Consider the following 20,470-nt stretch of genomic DNA (forward strand, 5'->3'; position numbering starts at 1 on the left):
ATAGAAATGATTAATAAAATTAGTAATAATAATAGTAATGATTAATAGATTAAATAGATAACACTTTAATTAAAACTAAAGTTGATATACTCATTACTATTACACGGTGTTTAGTTAATTCCGTCTCGAAATTTTTAATCAAATTATAATAAATTCAGTTAACGAAGTTTTTTAACTCATAGAAGTTTTCCTTAATTCAGTATAACTTAAATTTCAACTACGTATCATTCAAATCATTCAAAGACTCCACTTATCTTCTTTTCTAATAAGAGCAAAATCAAATCATCATCTACACAACAATCTATTGAAAAATGGCAATATTAAATAAACTACTTAATCTAAATATATCAGATAACAAAGAATCAAATAAAGAATTAAAAGAAAAATCAATAGATGAACAAATAATACAATCTGGATTTGAAATAAGTGATTGTTCAGAAATTTGTGATGATTGTACAATATCATATCCAAAATCTTTAAAATTTGAAGAAACTGAACCTTTATGGAATTCAACAAAACCTTTTGGTTTACATTTAATAATATCAACTGGTAAATCAGATTGGCCTCATGATGCAACAGGTATTGAAGGTACATTATCAAATAAAATTAGTAATTGGGCTCTGGAAGAATCTGGTAAAACAAGTATTGGAAATATAAAAGTTACATGTTCTTCATTAAGTAATGATAATTTAATTATTGATGATGATTATATAAATCAAAAAAAGGGAGATGTTTTAATAATGCCATATTTTCTATGGTTGAGAGGCATTAAGTTAGATGAAGTGGATGAAAAATTTAATATTTTATTATCAATATTTAACGAACATAATTTAAAAAATAAAGAACTAGAGAAAGAAAAGGGTGAAGATAATGGAGATATTGTAAATAATCGTAAAGACTTAAAATTTGAGTATATAAAATCAAAATTACCAACAATTGAAGAAGATATAAATTTATCTTATATATTTTTTTGTTCACATAAAACAAGAGATAAAAGATGTGGTATAACAGCACCAATAATGAAAAAAGAAATGGATTTATATTTAAGAGATATAGGATATTATAGAGATTATGGTGATCAAACACCTAATGGAATATCAGTTGCATTTATAAATCATATTGGTGGTCATAAATTTGCAGCAAATGTTATAATATATATTAAATCAACTGGTCAAAATATTTGGTTAGGTTTATGTAAACCAAATAATTGTAAACCTATAATTGATCAATGTATTTTGGAAAAGGGGAAAGTTTGGCCAAATAAAGTTAGAATTTTACAAAAATTTGATCCTATTGAATGGTAGTTGATCTTTTTTAAAATGGGTAGGATAATAAGATAATAGATTTCATTTTTTTCTTTTTGCTTTATAGAATTTGATGTATTATTATATAGAGAATGAATATACATAGAATAAGAGCCTGTTTTATATTCGTAGCATCTATGTATAAATTAACGAACAATGATGACGATGATTTACATGATCACTATGTTATACAGTTATTATGATTCAAATACGACGAGTATCTATTGTTCCATATCGGTGGTAATACCGTTGATAAATTATATATATGTATAATTTTATATTTAAATAATTGATTATAAAGTTTCTGACATGCAAGAACAAACCAAAGAAATAATTAGTGTTGTAAAAGTAACTTGACATAAAACAATGAAATGAGCCGAACTGTGTTATTATCCATAGAAGAACAATCAAAATCATGGACAGAATCAACTAGCTAAGGTAAATTTCTCAAATTTATATTCTTAAAATACGGTATCTTCATTTCATTCATATTTGTATTTAATAAAGAAATATGAATTTGAGTAAAACTTCTAAACCAAATGAGTCTGTTAACAATTTCGATAGTGATTTCATGGTCAATTACAACAATTCAGCTCATTTTACGAATAGAATGGATCTATTGCATGTCAGGTGAGACTTCTCCAACAAGCTCTCCTTTAAATGAGTTTAAAAACAAAGTACAAAACTGGTCGAGATTTAGAATCATTCATAATCAATATCTTCAAAATTATATGTTGATGTAAGATTTGTAGTACCAGTTTGAATCTCGGTATTGTCTTCCAACGTGTTTCCTCTTTCCGTATCTTTTGAAGTTACCTTGAAAGTTCATTAATAAAGTGTGATACGTACTTGTATATAATTCATACTTGACGATTTGTAATTTATAATTAATAAAATTCGAAATCAAGGATAGTTAAATCTCATGGTATTGATTGGTAGCGAGTATAAAATGTGTTGAGTTACTTGCAGCAGTTAGGGGGTTGTTATCATCACTATTTTCATTTTTTTAATTTTGATGATCTCAATTTAACGTAAATAATTTCAAATATGTTCAGCTCACTTTGACAAATAAAGTCTTAAAACATCCTTAAAAGAAATCAATTGTGATAACTTCAAGGTTTGAAAAAGTATAGAGGAAAATTGATGAATTCGTAAGCAAAATCTATTTTCGATATAAATCTGATCATAGAAGTTGGCTGCAAGAAGTCAATTTAATTATAAAAGGTTTTATATTAAAGAAAGTATACAAATACTTAAAAGACAAAATAAAAAAAAAGTAAGTCACCAATTGCATTAGCTAGAAGCATCTTAAAAAAAAAAAATTGACCCCAAAAGCATTCATATAATGTCCATTAATAAAGTCTCAAACGATTTTGTTTTCTAAAATTAAACAATAGTACAATTTGAACCAATAAAACCACCATTAACTGGAGCAGCCCAATTGTCTTTACCAGCATTTTGTTTTTTAGCATTGTTTGAAGCTTTTGAATCAGTGTTGTTGTTGTTGTTTGATTGTTGAGCAGCCATTTTTAATTATATTAGATTGTATTTGTTTGTTTGTTAGTGATGAAAAATAAAATTGAGTTGAAACAGTTGAAGGATTTGGGTTTATTTATATCAATTTGTTCGATTATGAATCTTTGAAGCCTTTGTTAAGTTATTTAATTTTGTACATGTAATTTGATTTAATTATTTGAGAATAAATTGGTACCAAAAAATTTTGAATTAATTTGTTTCAAAATTCAATTTAACAACATGAAATTTTACTCAATTTGGATTAGACAATTGTACCCCAAAAAAATTAACTTTCGTCTAAACTCATCAATATCTATGTTCTAATGTTGATGGTTTAGACGATCATCACAAACTGAAATTCTTGAAGTGTTTCTTTAAGCTTGATTAATTAATCAAATTAACGAACAAAACCCATTAAACTTGGATCAAAATATTAAGCCAGATTTTGTGACACATTTTGCCACAAATATGTTTTTTCAAACATGAAATTTACCAAATTAGGATTTGACAATTGATGCAAAAAATATTTTTTGACCAAGATGTAAAAATCAACATGTGAACCGTATCAGCATGTAATAATCTAATTGTAAAGTTAAGAAATTTGCTTATTATTGTGATTGTGAAATTTGAATACGAAAATAAGAATGTGGGGATTGAATTTGAGTGGTGTAGATACTAAATTTTCAAGTTCAATATACAACATCTCCATCATTTAAAAATTGTTGGCAATATGAATTCTCACAAGTTCTCTGATATACACCCAATCCAGCTTTTGACGAAAATTTGAATCATTCTCGTAATTTAAATGAATTTCAACAAGTAAATTAAAAAGGATTGTCACTAATTTTGTTAGTATACAATAATTCTTATTTTCTATTAACTACAATAAAGTAGAATAATGCAGCTGTTGGACTGAGAAACAATAAGATTCTACAACTGCCATTTTCAAACAATGCGAATACAGTGATACTACATCAAATGCACTTCAGCGAATTTTTGGGTCAAAGATTGAGCTCTTGAAAGTATTTTACTTAACTAGCTAAAAAATTAGTATGGAGTCGGTTATAAAAGGTTATAAAATTTATACAACAAGCCAATAGTATATGAGCTTAATGTAAGGTTCGACAGTTAAAACTTTGCAACATCAGTTGATGACAATCTTTTATCTACAGGTTCAATTTCAACGTATAGTATCAAAGTCTTGACAGTAATGAGATCCAATCCTTCAAAGTACTTATTGTAATGGAGTTATTAGACCGAAAAATTTTATTGGGGTTTTAGTTTCAACAAAAAAAAATATTTAGTATCAAGGATAAATCAAACCATAGCTACTATTGTTTGATAACCTACTACATTTATCACGATACTTTTAAAGCAATCACCACATACTTATCTAATCACGACATACTTATCCTGAGTGCTTGTTATTATTGAGATTTTCGTTCAAACCACTTCATATAAAATTAAATAAAAAGTTTAGAAGTATTCGATAATCATATCTATTCCTATATCACTAATCAGATAAAACTCCGGTTCAACTATTTATTAAGACAATTCATATATTTATTTTATTATATAAAATCATAACTTATAATTTATTTCAACAACCAATTACAACTAATATACAATCATAATGTCAAGTGCTAAAAAAATTTTTGATTCAATATTTTCAAAAAAGACTTTGAAATACATGTGTACAACTCATTTTTGGGGACCAGTATCTAATTTTGGTATACCAATAGCAGCAGTAATGGATTTAAAGAAAAATCCAGAATTAATTTCAGGTCCAATGACCGGTTCGTTAATTTTATATTCATTAGTATTTATGAAATATGCTGTAGCTGTAACTCCAAAAAATTATTTATTATTTGGTTGTCATTTTGTAAATGAAATTGCTCAATTAACTCAAGGTTTTAGATGGGTTAAATTTCATTATAGTGAGGATAAAAAGAAAGAAGCCAGTGCCGTTACTGCTTAATTAAGACTTTTTGTTATTTTACAAAGAGTTGAGATTAAAGTTGTTGATTGACCTTCTCGGGTTCAAATTTTCAAATCTGATTCTTTAGTGTTAAGTAGGACAGTGGGATTATAATGATGATGTGTTTAATAATAGACGTTTTTCAAATGTGTTCCGTTTTTTGTCTTTTGTTCGACCGATAGTTTTCGATATTCGACGTACTTTTTCTAATTAGCTCGATTCTGAAAATGAACTGAATCAATAGTTTTATTTGGTGTCGTCTTTTCTGTTGTAGTCTTAGTAATTTTGCTTTTAGTTGCAATTAGGTTGTGTTACAGTGTTATAAACAAGTGATATCATGAAAGGCAGAGAATCGGTTCATAATATTAATATCTTAGCTTAAACAACCCTTGTAGCACTGAATGGAAAACAATCCATTTTCCAATCTGATCTTTAGTGTGACAAATTGAATGACCTAATTCCAGTGAAAAAGAGATTAAGTCAACTCAATGATGTCGTTCATCTCAGCAACTTGTTTTCTGATATGATCAAAATATTTGTATATTAGGCTCAAAAGATTTCAAAAATACTGTCTATTTCAACAAATTAAGAGAGCAAGACAATCTTATGCTAAACTTTCCTCAAAATCAACTCATGATTCTTCTTTGAAGGTAGAAATAGAGTCAATCTCGATTTTGCTTGCAAGTTCTTTAGATCTGATAGAATGCGCATTTAACCTATTTCGTTGCGATTTTGTTTTAAGTCCGTCCTGGTTTTGATAATCATATTGCTAAGAGTCCAAACTTACTTCACCATACTCTTCAAATAGCTAACTCATATTTTCAATACCTATCGATTGGACTCAATCATTTGCCAAGTTTTGAACATAAATTTCATGGAATCACAGCATTTTAAATAAAGAAACAATGAGACTATCTTCAATACTAATATTTTTAATAAATTTAATATCATTAACAATAGCAGCATATTCATCATCAAAAATAATACAAGCAAATGATCAAAATTTTAATCAATTAATTAAAACACCAGGAAAATTTACATTTGTTGATTTTTATGCAGATTGGTGTAGACATTGTAAAAAATTATCACCAATTATAGATGAATTATCTATATTATTTCAAGATTATCCTCAAATTCAAATTTTAAAAATTAATGGTGATAAAGATGGTAAAAAATTAAGTAAAAAATATGTTGAAATTGGTTATCCTACTTTATTATTTTTTGATGATACTGGAAAACATACTGAATTTCAAGGGATTAGAGATTTAGAAACTTTTAGTAAATTTATTCAACTTTTAAGTGGGATAAGGTTAGGTGATAAAGTTAATGAAGATTTAGACATTGAGAATCTGAGTAATGATAATGATAATGTTTCACATAAGCAACAAATTTTACAAACTGAAGAAGAAAATAATGAAGAAGACAGTCATATAATTGAATTAACTGCTGATCTGTTTAAAAAAACAATTGAAACTAATCCAAATATAGTAGTTTTATTCAGTTCTGAATATTGTAATGCATGTCAAGATTTTGAACATTTATATAAACAATTAACAATAGAAACATTTGGTAAAGATTTTGAAAATTTAAAATTCGCAGAGATAATAGTTGATGATGAAGAAAGTCAAAAAATTGTTAGTTCCTACGGTCTTAAAAATTTACCAAGTTTATTATTTTTTAAAAATGGTGATATAAATAAACCTATAATTTATAATGGAGATGTTAGAAAATTTGATAGAATTGTAAATTCTATTAATTTGTTTTATGGATTATCCAGAGAAATTGATGGTACATTAAAAAAAGATGCTGGAGTTTTATCAGATATTAGTTCTTCAATTACTGAATATATCAAAAATGGAGAAACTAAAATTGATGAAATATATGCCAAATTAGATAAAATAAGTGATAATAATAAATCACTGGAATTTTATAAATTAATACTTGAAAGTTTAAATTATGGTACTAAATTTTTAAATTTAGAATTTAATAGAATTCAATTTATACTTAATGAAGATTTTGAAAAATTAGATTCTTTAACTATTGATTTATTAAATTTAAAATTAAACATTTTAAAATCTTTAAAATTTTAAAGTTTTGGTCTTTTTTGTATTTCGAAATAGAATTTATAGAAATCAATAAACAGTTTGTATATATATTGAGGTATATTTTTATAAGAAATCATTCATGGTATTTTTGATTGTAACGATTGTAGTTGAAATTTGTTTTTGAAAGTCGAATCATTTTGAATTAAATAGTAATTGATGGTATTATAAATTGTAGAGATTGTAGTTAAAATTTGTTATTCAAAAGTCATTAACATAAATATTTATTTAAACGTTTTAAAAGTCTATCTATATAATAAAAATATATCTATCTCATTAAAAAAAAGTCATTAAATATTCTCAATCAGTCATCTTATCCTGTTGATTCACCAGTTGTTGTTGTTGTTGAGCTTGTTGTTGCAGTTGTTGTTGTTGTTGAGATTGTTGTGATTGTTGTTGTTGAATTGGTGGAGGTCTACTAGTTTGATTAAAATAATCATTTGAATAATTATTTTGATTGAAATTTAATTGTTGTGGAAACATATATCCTCCTCCAACAAAACTTGGCATATATTGTGATGGTTGTTGTGGTTGTGGTTGATGTTGTTTTGTAGTAGTTAATTGAGGTTGTAATTGTGGTAATGATGGTAATGGTTGATTTGATTGTGTTGATTGTTGATTTCCTTGTTGAAATTGAGGAGCTGGAGGATGAGTTTGTTGTTGTGATTGATTTTGTTGTTGTTGTAAAGTTGGTGTTGGAATTGGAGGAGGTAAACCAGCTGATAATGGACCACCTCTGCGTGGATTAAAATTTGAAGTTAAATTATTACTAACAGTTGGTGTATTATTTGATGATGAAATACTAATTGGAGTTTGTCTCATACCTTGCATATTACCAACTTCATTCCAATTCAGATAATTTTGTAAACCAAACATATCAGATTGTTGTTGAGAATTAGTACTTGAAATAGTTGAACCACCACCGGATCCATTATTTACATTATTATTTGAATTTGATGATGATGATTGATTAATACTATCACTTCTTACTTGTGGATTATATTGTTTAAAACCTGCAATTGATCTATTTTGTTGTCTTATATCTTCACTTGGAGAACCTAAATAATAAGGTAAATTGTCAGGTACAGTTAACCAAAATGGATCATTTAAATGGAAACCATTAAGATATTCAAATTGTGATGGATCACCAAATGGATTTGTATTTAATAAATATGATAAATTTCCTCTTGAAGTTGTAATTGGTAAATTATTTGGTAAATTATCAGGAGTTGATTCATTTGATTTAGATTTTCTATTTTTTAATTCTTCAGCAATTGATTCATCTTCTTGTTTTTCATGTAATAATTTAATTAAATTTAATACTCTATTAATTAAATATACCATATTTGATGACCACATTCTTGATGTAGTAATATATTTTGTTGATAATCTTTGTTCAAAACTTAATAATGATTTTAAATTTGTTTCAACTAATGATAAAAATTGATTATTTAATACTGAATTATTATCATTTGCAACAAAATCTTTTGATTTATAATGTAATAATGTAAATACAACTATTATACCTTGACAAATAAATGAATTAAGATAAGGATAATAAGTTTTAAATAATTTTCCAAATTTAACTGGTCCAAAATTTAATGCTTGATATGCATGAGAACTATTACTACTATCACTTTGTTTATCATCTTCACTTCCAGTATTATTAGTATTGTTATTACCACCACCAATAACATCTCTTAAATTATCATTTATATATTGTTTTAAAAATTTTTCAACAAATGTATTTAACAACACTAAGAATTCTGAAATTGATCTAATTTGTTCTTCAACAACTTTATTATAACCATCAACACTTTCAAATTTACTTATAAATGGTTCATATAATTTTGCATTATTAATATATAATATAATAATATCTGATAATAAATCTAATTTTGAAATTTCTAATTCTTTACCAGTGAAATCATCAGTCATTAAATAATCTATATCATTAATTGATGCAGACATTTGATCATCATTATTTGAATCACCAGCATTATCATTTCCACTATTACTACTTTTATCATTTTCTTCTTGTAATGTTGATTCTAATAATTTAATTTCATTATCAAATTTTTGTGATAAATTTAATAAATCAGGTAATGTAAAATCAATCATAAAATTTTCAATTAACATTAAATTTGATAATCTTAAAGATTCTGAAACACCAACTTTAAATAATATATGAGCTTTTTTATTTGGTATATCAAATCCTAATCCACTATTTGATCCATACATTCCAACTTGTACCGAAATTGGATTTGGTCTACCAAAAATTGAACATATAACAGAAACATGAAATTTTAAAGCAAACCATAATTTATATCTACTTGAATCTAATTCTTCATCTTGAGTTTTATCATCTTCATCAGAACCTGAAGATTCCTTTTTATCACTAACATCAGAATCTTCAGCTGTTGCACTTATAAGATTATTAAATTGTTTACCAGATTTTGCTTCTTGTAATCTATAATTACCCATTATATGTAAACCAATTGAATAAGATATTGAACAAGTATGAAACATCATTGTCCAACATTCTTCATATTTTTGTTCTAAAAAATACCATTCAGTACATAAAATATATGATTGTATTGACATTAATGATTCATTAATTAAACCATTTCTTAATTTTTCAAAATTTTTATGTAATACATTTCTTGTTAAATATTTTCTATATTTTGTACAAGTACTTATTGAACCAGCAGGTAATAAATTTAATTCAACAAAATCTTTTGGTGATAATCTTTGTATTGATAAACTTAAAATCATATAAACTAATAATAAATCATCATCATTATCCCAATCTCTATCATTTATAATTTCATAATTTTTTAAAAATCCAACAACATGTGAAGCTGATATAAAAGTTCTATAAAATGGACTTTTTTCAAAAAATTTATAAATTAAATTCATTATAACTTCAAAATTTAATCTAAATACATCTTGATAAGTATCTGAATCAGTACTAATATCTGGATCTTCATATTTTAATAAATATGATGGTAAAATTGGTAATCTTTTCTTTTTTGAACTTCTTTCATTTAATTTATTTGATTTTAAAGTTTCTTGATAATGATAAGCATCAATATCTTTTTCCCAATCATTTTGATTTGATTCATTTCCACCATGACCAGTTATAGAATTTTTAGATCTTTTTAATTTATGTAATTTTCTTTGTTGTTGAGAAGTTTTTAATTCACGAGGTAATGGTTGCTGTTCAGATGAAATTTGTTGTATTACTTCATCACTACTACTACTACCTCCAGATGAAGTACTTGATGATTCTTTTGGTTGATTTGTATTATCATTTGATGGTAAATTAGTTGAATACATTCCTTGATTTGCACTTGCTGAATCATTTGGAAAACTTGATTTTGTATGACCAAAAAATCCAACTTTTTCCTTTTTATATGGTAAATCTTCACTTGATGAATCTGATGTTCTATCTCTTTTTCCAACAGTTCCAGCATTTCCATTGACTGCATTAGTTTGTTTTTTAGTTGTTGGTGGATTTGCAGTTGATGATGTATTTGTATTTGTGGTATTACTAGTACTACTACTACTTGTAGGTAATGAAGATGATGAAGATGGTGTTGAATCAGATACTGTCACTCTTTGTAAAACTTCTTCTAATCTTTGAGTTAAAACTCTATTTTCATCTATTAATTGAGAATTTGCAGCTCTCATTATATCAAAATTTTCTTTCATAGTAACAAAATTTTGAGCATCATTCCCTTGTTGTTGTGACTGTTGAGTATGTTGAGGTGATTGTTTTTGTTGTTGAGGTTGTTGTTGTTGAGTTTGATTCAGTTCTATTTGTTGTCTCCTGCTATTATTGGTATTATTATTATTATTTTGAAATTCACCTAAAGAATACATTGGTAATGAAGTAACAGAATTTCCAGTACTTGAAGAATCAGATGTACCACCTTCAATAGAATTTGAATTTGTATCTAATTTAGAATCAGATGATATTGAATTTCCAAATTTTTCATTATCTCCTTTAAAACTGTTTAAATCAACTGATGTTGGTAAAGTTGTTATTGAATTTTTTCCAGAATCAGACGATGTTAATACAGAATTTGAACTACCTCCTGCACTACTACTATCTTCAGCAGATGATGAATTATTTCTTATATTTTGATTTAATGGTTTTGGAGAGGGATGTATTGGTAAATTAGATGATTGATTTTGTTGATTTTGTTGATGATCTATTATATTTTGTTGTAATTGTTGTTGATTTCTCATTTGTTGATGTAATATTTGATTTTGTTGATGTTGTATTTGTTGTTGATTATGTTGAAGTTGTTGTTGTTGCTGCTCTAGTACATGACTTGGATGTAGATGTGGATGTTGATGTTGATGCTGATGCTGGTGTTGATGTTGATACTGTTGCTGGTTATGGATTTGATGTTGATGCTGTTGATGTTGTTGATGTAGTTGAGGTTGATGTTGTTGATGTTGCTGATGTAGTTGAGGTTGATGTTGATGTTGTTGATGTTGATGTTGATGTAGTTGAGGTTGATGATGATGATGTAGTAATTGTGGATGATTTTGTGATTGTGAATATGATGAATTTTGATATAATTGTGATGAACTATTATCATTAATCTTTTGATTTTGTTGTTGTTGTTGTTTCTCAAGCTCTATTTGATCTTGGTTATTCTTATTTTTATTTTCTTTTTCAACATCTTTAAAATCATCTTCTGTAATTTTAATATTTCTAAAAGTTGCAGGAAATTCACAATTAATTTGTCTTTTATTACATTGATCACATGGTTTTTTCTTATTACATTTAATTTTTCTTCTTCTACATGATATACATGATATTGGTAAAATATCAGACATTATTGAGTTTTATGAATAATTTTATATTTAAAATTTGATTAATCAATTCGTATTGTTCTTGAGAATAGTAATGAAATGTGTAAAAATAATCTAAATATTGTAAAGTTAGTATTTCTTTGATTCTAATTATTGTATCTCCAATGATTTCGAATAAGTAGAATGAGTCCTTATATCCAGTAACTTCTTTGATTCTTTTACTTCTAAAATTGAATAAAAGGGTCCATTTCCCTGTAAATCTATGCAAATAATGTAAGATCTGAATCTCTAATTCCCTAACGTCCTAATATGTATATATAAAACAGTGTCTCAAATTTATGTATGTATGATGATTTTTGAAAATAAATTTATTATTAAGTGAAATTTAATGATGATAGTTGATTATACCACTATTGTTTCCCTACTTTGAATTTGAAAAGTAAATGAATGATATATAAAACATAAGATTATAAATTTTATATTGGTTGTAAAAAAATTAATATTCATTTTCAATTTCCCTTAAAAATAAAATCTTCAAAATTCTAAGACATTTAAAAAAAGAAAAAGAAAAAGACAATAAAATCATGTCTTAATTAAAATGAGTTTTGTGAACAATGTGCGTGAGTGTGTGTGAGTGTATGGAATGAAGTAGGTAGTAGTAGTAGTAGTAGTAGTAGTAGTAGTATTGAATAATAAATTATGCATTGAGTTCAATTAGTTAAGTTAATAAATTATTGTGTTGTGCATTATATGTGTGAATGTGTGAATAGTAATATTTCTCTTATTTTGTGTAATATTTTAAGTTTGTGTAATAGAAATACTATTTTGTGTATGTCTTAAATTTATAATAATAAAACTGATTTAGGAAAATATGAAATATAAAATATGAAATACATTATTATAATCACACTATGAAACAGTTATTGATTTGAAGAATTTGATGATTGAAACATGGTATAGAATGATAACAAAACAAAAAACAGGGAAACTCCATTAAAATCATAAATCTTCATGGAATGAAGGAGATTAATTTTCAATTGAAATTTCAAATTGCTTTTTTACCATTCGCCACTACTTGGGATAATAAATTTTATTAAACTTTTTTAATTTTACATATAAATTGCACAATAAATTGAATTTGATTTGAGTGTTTGTAGAAAAGAATTTGTAAAAGTAGTAGAAATCTGATAGTTGAAGGGTATTGAAATTGGTATAAGGAAAAAAGGAATCGGACAGGAAGGAGTGAAATTTTTGAAATTACTGGATTTATTGAAATATTGAAGGTATTAAAATTTATTTGGAATCGGATCTTGTTGTTATATTAGTTATTACATACCTATTTGAAATTTATATGTTTAATGAAATGATTTTGAATAGATTGTTGATATGAAGTTTGAAAAAAATTCCATCAAGAATTCAGAAAAAGAATGATATTCTTACAAGGGATATTGGGTTTATTTATATAACTAACTAAGTTTATACAAATCTTGATAACAATCGAAAAAAAAGTGAGACAAATTCATGCAAAGTTTATAAATTTTAGTTAAGATGTTGTTTCACTTTAATTATATACAGGAATTTATTATTATTGACATCAATTCACTAAAAAAAAAAAATATTTGGCTTGTTGTTTTTTCTTTTTCGATAACACGATTTTTATGGGGGTGTAATCATATTGATTTTAGTGAGAAAATTGGTACGAACCAAAACAAATCATTCGAATACCAACCGGAGTAATGATGATTAAAGAAAAAAAAATAAAAAGGTAAATATAGAGATTTTAAATATAAACATTGCAGAGTTATATAATAATAATAATAATAATAATATGTCTATTATTAAAACTTGTCTCAGGTCGGTTTAAATGTTAGTAGTTTTTAGTTTAATCAATAATTAAATCTCGTTAAATTTTTAAAATAGTAGTAAAAAGTTGTCTACTTGGTTACTAATTTTTAACCATAGTTCTATAAAAAGTTTAATTATTATAAACCCAAGCCTGTTGTGGCCAATACTTTTGATTTATATTGAAATTAAAACCTTCATTTGTAATGGAATCATAAGAATACGACGTTAATTATATAGGATATTATCTCATGGTTGTCTTAATTCATTTATGAGTCCAAAAATATCAATAAATTTAAACTGAATTGATGAGATTTAAATAGATAAAGATTAAAATTAATTTTAAGATTCTATACCTAAGTACTTTATAAATTTATCATTTTTTCATTCTATTCAGTTCATATTCAGTTCAGTCATTCAAACATTCCACTTTTAAAGAAACTTTGAATGTCTAGAATCATAGTTGCGTTTTAATAATTAAAATGATAATTTGTTTTGCCAATATTAGATACTTAAAGCCTAAAGTTTAATTTAATAATCTCTCATGTTATAAATTGAATTAAAAAAAAGGTAATATAGTCGTATAAGTATGATTAAATTAATATTTAAACTTTCAACAAATAACATTTTATTAATTCGAATTCAATTGGAGAGTAGTGGCAAATAGAAGTTATAATTGTGAGACAATGTTTCTTATTTTTAAATTTTGATGACTTCTTTTAAATATGAAATAGATAATAAGAAACGAGATTGAAGTGGAGATATTTTCATTATAAACGATTCATTACCTTTTTATAAATCTGTTTAGACAACGCTATTCGGAGTTTATACTGAAAATGGAATTCATTCTTTTTAATTCACTTCTCAAATCAATCCGAATTCAAAAATTACACAAATTTGTCGGAACATAAAGCAAGACTCCGAGTTTCCGAAAAACTGGAGAATAATAAAAAAAAATTGTTCGACTGCACCCCTTATTTCGTATTGTGATACGAACTAAATCAATTTTTTTTTTATTTGTTCTTAAAAGTAAAATTTAACATGCAATTTTAAAACTTGATGCAGTTTTTTAATAAATTACTTCTGTAAAGATTGTCATTTTTATTGAAGTAAGGAAAAAAAAAGTATTTGCCGATTAATTTTCTACAATTCATGATTTGATTATTGAGAATAAAAAGTTTAGATTCCCATTTTTTCGATAAAATTTTTTATATCTAAAATATTTTAATTGGGGCTAGTGTAAACTACTTAAAAAGTTGGTTTTTCAAATGACTAAATTAACAGATTAGCGAAATCTGAAAGAAAAAAAATAATAATTGAATGTAGATTTTGTGTTCCGAAATTCATAAGATTTTAATTTACGGAACTAAAAAGTCAAAAACATGAGATCCCGAATTGAAAAAGGTAAACATAGGGAATAAAAATTTGTCTATCAAGCTTAAGCAACTTTTGAAATCAACATTTGCTAACGATTAATCCTTTCTTTGACAACGTCAAGCTCGTGGAGAGTCACAAAAAATGCATCAGAGACTTTAGGTCGTAGGTTTTGAGGCTAAAGTTTATAATTTGAAAGATCCCTAGATCTCGTAATGATCCAAATCTCAGATTTAATAGCTCAATTGATATCAACAATAATTTATGTTGTTTCTTTCATAAACAAATACTTTAATAGTCGATGAATTCTCCGTGTATTTAGATAATTAATTTAAATCCGTACTATCTATTTCACTCGAAACAATTATCTTTTCAATGATTAATTGATTCATTTGATTTGTAATGAAGGAGAGGGGGTGTTTTAAAAAGACTTATGGGCATAAAAAGAAAAGAATATTATTAAACAATGTAAGACCTACAACCTGAATTTGTTTGAATTATTCTTGAATTAATTATTCAGATGTGTTGATTGATTGATTGAACCGTATAATTATTTATTTTCATTCCTTTCCTTAAATTGTGGTTAATTAATTGTTTACTAATTAATTAAGATTGCATTAAAGTGAAACCGCATAAATTACACAAAAATCTTATTTTGGTTTTGTGTCTTTTTGCTTACCATCAAATTGATATTTTGATTTGTGGATATTCCTTCTTTTTTTTCCCACTTCCAAACGAAGCTTTTATTATACCAGCCACTTCTTTTTGATAAATAATCTCAAATAAAATAATTTTATGAAGTTTATGAAAAGAAATTAAACGGGGGGTCTCATTCAAATTTATCTAACTTAACTTGGGGGAATTTTTACAATACTTTATTTCCTTAATTTTATCCGCTTTTTTACAATAAGTATAAATACGAGGGGTGTAAATGCATGTCTCAGATTTTTTAATAATAAGAAGTTCGAAATTTTTTCGATGAGTTGTTCCTAAATTGAAAAAGTCCCTGATTTTGAATCATTATTGATATTCTAATAAAATTTTTGATTATACTTAGGTTGGTTTCATTCTATCAATCATCGATCCAATCTTTCAAAAAGTCAATGACCTTACATTTTGGATGTAGTGGGTTTTCAAATTTGTAAGAATATTTGAACTCTTGTTGCGTAAAAAAGTTTAAACAATGTACCTTAAACCCAAAAGTTCAATGACTTTCTTATCTTTCTCTCATACTTGTAAATCAGGGTGTTTATAGAAATAATGATTTAAAACAGTGCCCGCCTTACTGATGACCCTCGATAGAAGCATAATATATATATGAGTCAAAGACTAAAATTAGAAATGATGTCACGAAACCGACTTCATTTTTTTTATCCATTCAACAGATCATGTCAAATAACCTTGTCAAGGACCTGCCAAATCCTTTCCATTTTCCTTCTCTTTGACATAGGAGTTCAATGATTTACGATAAGAATAAATTCCTTTCAAAAAAAATATTATTATTTGGAAGTATCATACATATTATTTTTTTTTGTACAACTGATTTGTTATCATAATACATATTTTGTCTCAGATCGTAAATTATTTTCAATTAATTATGTTGTGCAACATTTGAAAAATATGAAGTTTGATATATATTTTATTGTGGTCTTATCTCGTGTTAAAAATACTTCGCCTCAATCATAGCAGATCAAGAACAACTATCACTACTAATGACAAGTAGGTGACTTATACTTGACTGACTGCATATCTCTTTTAGATTCACTTGAATCAACGTTGGAAATTTTCATGATTGTAAAGACTTGAAATGATTAAAAACTGTAGATGGCATGTTAAAAGTGTGATAAAAAATCACACCACACTCAAGTTGGGTTTCAAATTTTGAGATTGAAATGATAGGTGCAAGATTGAACAGAGTAATGATGTCAACTTTCTGGACTGACAAGATGTCAGCTTAACACAATATCGATGTCTTATATAGAATTGTCTTAAATAATCTCAGCTTTTTAAATTAAAAAGATATGATAACATGAATTTGTTAAAGTGGAATGGAATTGCAGGTAAAATGTTTCATCCAAAGTTGTCTGAGTTTCAACTTCCACGACAAGACACACTATCGAAAAAATATCACCAAGACCTAAACTTAGCAACGGATTCTATATTCATTCAATTTCAATTACCGGCTCAATTATACCACCTATAACCTTAAAACACAACACTAAACCATGCCACGATTGGAAGAGTCAGAAATCAAAAAATATTGGCAAATTTTTCAAGGTCTAAAACCAATTGATAACAAAGTAAGTGGTGATACAGTTGCTCCAGTATTAAAGAATTCAAGATTACCTCAACAACAATTATCATCAATATGGGCATTAAGTGATATCGATAATGATGGAAGTCTAGACTTTGAAGAGTTTTGTATAACGATGAGATTAATCTTTGATCTTGTGAATGGTTCTATAGCTGAAGTACCTGATCAATTACCTTCTTGGTTAATTCCTTCATCAAAAGCTGCTTTAATTCAAGCCAACCAAGCAGTAACTCAAGGAAGAAATATAGGAGTAGATTATGAAGATGATGAAGATGGTTTAAGTGAAAATTTTGATTGGTATATTTCACCAAAGGATAAATCAACTTATGAAACTATATATCAATCAAAAAATGATAATTTTGGTAGAATAAGATTTGATTCATTAAATTCATTATATTCAACATTAAGAAATGTCCCCACAAGTGATATATCATCAGCATGGAATTTAGTTAACCCAAAATCATTTGAAACAATAGATAAAGATCAAACATTAGTATTTTTACATATTTTAAATCAAAGAGAAAATGGTAAAAGAATTCCTCGTGGAGTACCAGCAAGTTTAAGAGCTACTTTTTCAAAAGAAGTTCCCAGTTATGATTTAAAAGCTCAAAATAAACCTTCTTATAACACACAAACTCAAGCTTCAAAACGATCTTTTGCAAATGATTATTTAACTAAATTAGGTCAAAACAATACAATATCAGATAAAGGAACAGATTTTTCAGGAGTTGAAGGTACAGATTGGGAAGAAGCAAGATTAAAAAGAGAATTAATAGATTTAGAAAATTTAATAAAAGAAGTTTCAACAAGGTCTGAATCAGAAAAAAAAGAAAATGAAAAACAAAATTTAATAAAATATGAATTTGAACAATTATTAAAATATAAACAAGAACAATATAAAAAGCAACAATTAGATGATGGAGAAGATTTAATAAAAGTTGAAAATGATATAAAAGATTTAGAAACTCAAGTTGAATCATTACAAGAATATTTGGAATCTCGAAAACAAGAATTGAATAAATTAAATCAAGAAATATCTGCACTACAATAAAAGACACTTATATAGAATGTTTGTAGATTAAGTTTAATAAAAGTTTTCGAAAAGGTAATTATCGAGGCTAGGCTTCAATAATTTCAAGGAATATCCTAAACTAACAAAACATCATTCATCTATAATTTAATTAACTTTTATTAGATTATATATCTATTTCTTTTTACCATCTTTTTCATCCGTTTCTGGTTCTGGTTCTGGTTTTGGTAATTTAAAATTTTCTGGAGTAAAATCTTTACCGTCTCCAACTTGTTCCCAAACAGATGAACCAACAGTAAAATTTCTCCAAGCTTGAGTTAATTCTAAAGGTTCATAAACAACTCTTTTCTTTTCTTCATCATATCTTAATTCTGTATAACCAGTTGTTGGGAAATCTTTTCTTAGTGGATGACCTTCAAATCCATAATCTGTCATAATTCTTCTTAAATCTGGATGACCTGTGAAAAAAATACCAAATAAGTCATAAGTTTCTCTTTCATACCAATTTGCTCCATTATATAATGGTGTAACTGATGGAACAGGACTAGTTTCATTAGCATAAGTTTTAACTCTAATTCTTGAATTATGTTTAACTGATAATAAATTATATACAACATCAAATCTATTAGTTCTTGAAGGATAATCAGCAGCAGTAACATCCATACAAGCTTTAAATTGTGCTGGGGTATGATTTTTTAAAAATGACATTACTGGTCTTATTGCACTTGGTGCAACATATATAGTTAATTCATCTTTCCAAACTGAAAATTGTTGAATATATTTTGGTAAACATGACATTATATAAGTACCAAATTTATGTAATTCTTCAATTTGATTTTTATATTTTTCAGTTGGATTTACTAATGGTACATAGATCTCTGGTTCTTCTTTTCTTGGTAATTCATTAAGATTTACCAAATCTTCTTCATGTGCAATTCGTGAAATTAATGTATTTGAAAATGAACGACATGATTTTATTATTGGTGATGTTGATGAGGTTGAGGATGCTATTGAGGTTGATGGTTTCGATTGAGTTGATATTGATCTTGGAGCCCTTTGAACCGCCCTTTTAAGTGTTGGAATCATTATTGGAAATTATGAGATGTTATTGAAATAATGACAGTCTTTTTTAAAAAAATTTTGAATGAATAAACGAATAAATAAAATAAACTATTTTGATGCAAAAGTAATCATAAAAACAATTTATGTGAAATTTAGTTATTGAAATTGAATCTTAATTAGAATGTATGTTTGAAATGTTGTTGTTGAATTAATTTGGGTCCTTTAATTAAAATTGATGAAAAATTCAAAATCTTTTCAAGTAATTGGTTCAATATCTGATAGATGATTTTTTCGCTAGCGAAATTTATTTTTATGTTTTACTTATTACTTTAATTTAAAGAGTTTTGTCGTTAGAGATACAAAAGTTATATAATCGGAGAAGCACTTTACTGGGTTTTACCATTAATAAAATTTCAACGTCGTACTAAAACCCCCCTCAATTGTGCTTGACTTTAAGGGCTTTATGTTTGAAGAGCAGTCATTACATAGTAAATTATTTGGTTTTGTAGTACAAAGTGAAACATTTGTAAGTAGAATTTAAATGATTACAATTGGGTGAATCAGTGTCTGAAAAAAGAAAAAGCAAGACGTGTCAAATATTTTCACGACATGCAAAAAATTAAAACTGATTATTGACCTGTTCGAAACCAAGGCTATGTATCATTGAACACGCTTATTACCACTAGAATCCTTCAATATATTACAAACTTTTCATTGCGGCATAGACTAACCAGTCTATAATTTCAAAATTGCAAAAAAAATATTAAATCTCTTTGTAATGCGTGTCATCTTTATGCAAGGACAATGCTAATCTTCTCTGTATTGTTAAATTTGACAAATGTACTATCCGAAGATAGTACGAAATAAATAGCTTTTAGAAAATACAAGTACATAAAGTATACGACCTAAAAAAAATCTATTTCAAACGAGAGCATGAATGCATTTCAGACCTAACCCCGCTCAATATCGATCCATCATCAATCTGAAAAATAGGATAGGTACAAATGGCGTTCAGAATGCTTACGTCGTCTTAATATTTTCTTTTCAATAAAGCATCATCTAGAAGCTCGACGAATTCATATCAAGATAGCGAAGAGAACAGGAATTGAGCAAGTGAAA

General features: G+C 26.4%; 6 protein-coding genes across 6 annotated transcripts; 4 read left to right on the forward strand and 2 right to left on the reverse strand. All coding sequences in view use genetic code 12, as the record gives it.

Moving 5' to 3' along the window:
• Nucleotides 1–311: 311 nt before the first annotated feature.
• Nucleotides 312–1,304, forward strand: KGF55_005264 (uncharacterized protein; the record flags this gene model as incomplete). Its single annotated transcript, XM_051760258.1, has 1 exon — nucleotides 312–1,304. The coding sequence occupies one exon, from the start codon at nucleotides 312–314 to the stop codon at nucleotides 1,302–1,304; it is 993 nt and encodes a 330-aa protein (XP_051612076.1).
• Nucleotides 1,305–4,452: 3,148 nt separating this feature from the next.
• KGF55_005265 (pyruvate transporter) lies at nucleotides 4,453–4,797 on the forward strand (the record flags this gene model as incomplete). Its single annotated transcript, XM_051760259.1, has 1 exon — nucleotides 4,453–4,797. The coding sequence occupies one exon, from the start codon at nucleotides 4,453–4,455 to the stop codon at nucleotides 4,795–4,797; it is 345 nt and encodes a 114-aa protein (XP_051612077.1).
• A 905-nt stretch (nucleotides 4,798–5,702) lies between these two features.
• KGF55_005266 (uncharacterized protein) lies at nucleotides 5,703–6,887 on the forward strand (the record flags this gene model as incomplete). The annotated part of the gene is made up of 1 exon (XM_051760260.1): nucleotides 5,703–6,887. The coding sequence occupies one exon, from the start codon at nucleotides 5,703–5,705 to the stop codon at nucleotides 6,885–6,887; it is 1,185 nt and encodes a 394-aa protein (XP_051612078.1).
• Nucleotides 6,888–7,199: 312 nt separating this feature from the next.
• On the reverse strand, nucleotides 7,200–11,753 carry KGF55_005267 (uncharacterized protein; the record flags this gene model as incomplete). Its single annotated transcript, XM_051760262.1, has 1 exon — nucleotides 7,200–11,753. One exon carries the CDS (start codon nucleotides 11,751–11,753, stop codon nucleotides 7,200–7,202), a length of 4,554 nt encoding a protein of 1,517 aa, XP_051612079.1.
• A 5,417-nt stretch (nucleotides 11,754–17,170) lies between these two features.
• END3 (End3p) lies at nucleotides 17,171–18,310 on the forward strand (the record flags this gene model as incomplete). Its single annotated transcript, XM_051760263.1, has 1 exon — nucleotides 17,171–18,310. The coding sequence occupies one exon, from the start codon at nucleotides 17,171–17,173 to the stop codon at nucleotides 18,308–18,310; it is 1,140 nt and encodes a 379-aa protein (XP_051612080.1).
• Nucleotides 18,311–18,463: 153 nt separating this feature from the next.
• Nucleotides 18,464–19,375, reverse strand: ALI1 (Ali1p; the record flags this gene model as incomplete). The annotated part of the gene is made up of 1 exon (XM_051760264.1): nucleotides 18,464–19,375. The coding sequence occupies one exon, from the start codon at nucleotides 19,373–19,375 to the stop codon at nucleotides 18,464–18,466; it is 912 nt and encodes a 303-aa protein (XP_051612081.1).
• Nucleotides 19,376–20,470: the final 1,095 nt, after the last annotated feature.

The sequence above is a fragment of the Candida pseudojiufengensis genome, assembly GCF_024610245.1.
Source record: "Candida pseudojiufengensis strain CBS 10847 chromosome Unknown scaffold26, whole genome shotgun sequence".
NCBI classification, from domain to species: Eukaryota; Fungi; Ascomycota; class Pichiomycetes; order Serinales; family Debaryomycetaceae; genus Lodderomyces; species Lodderomyces pseudojiufengensis.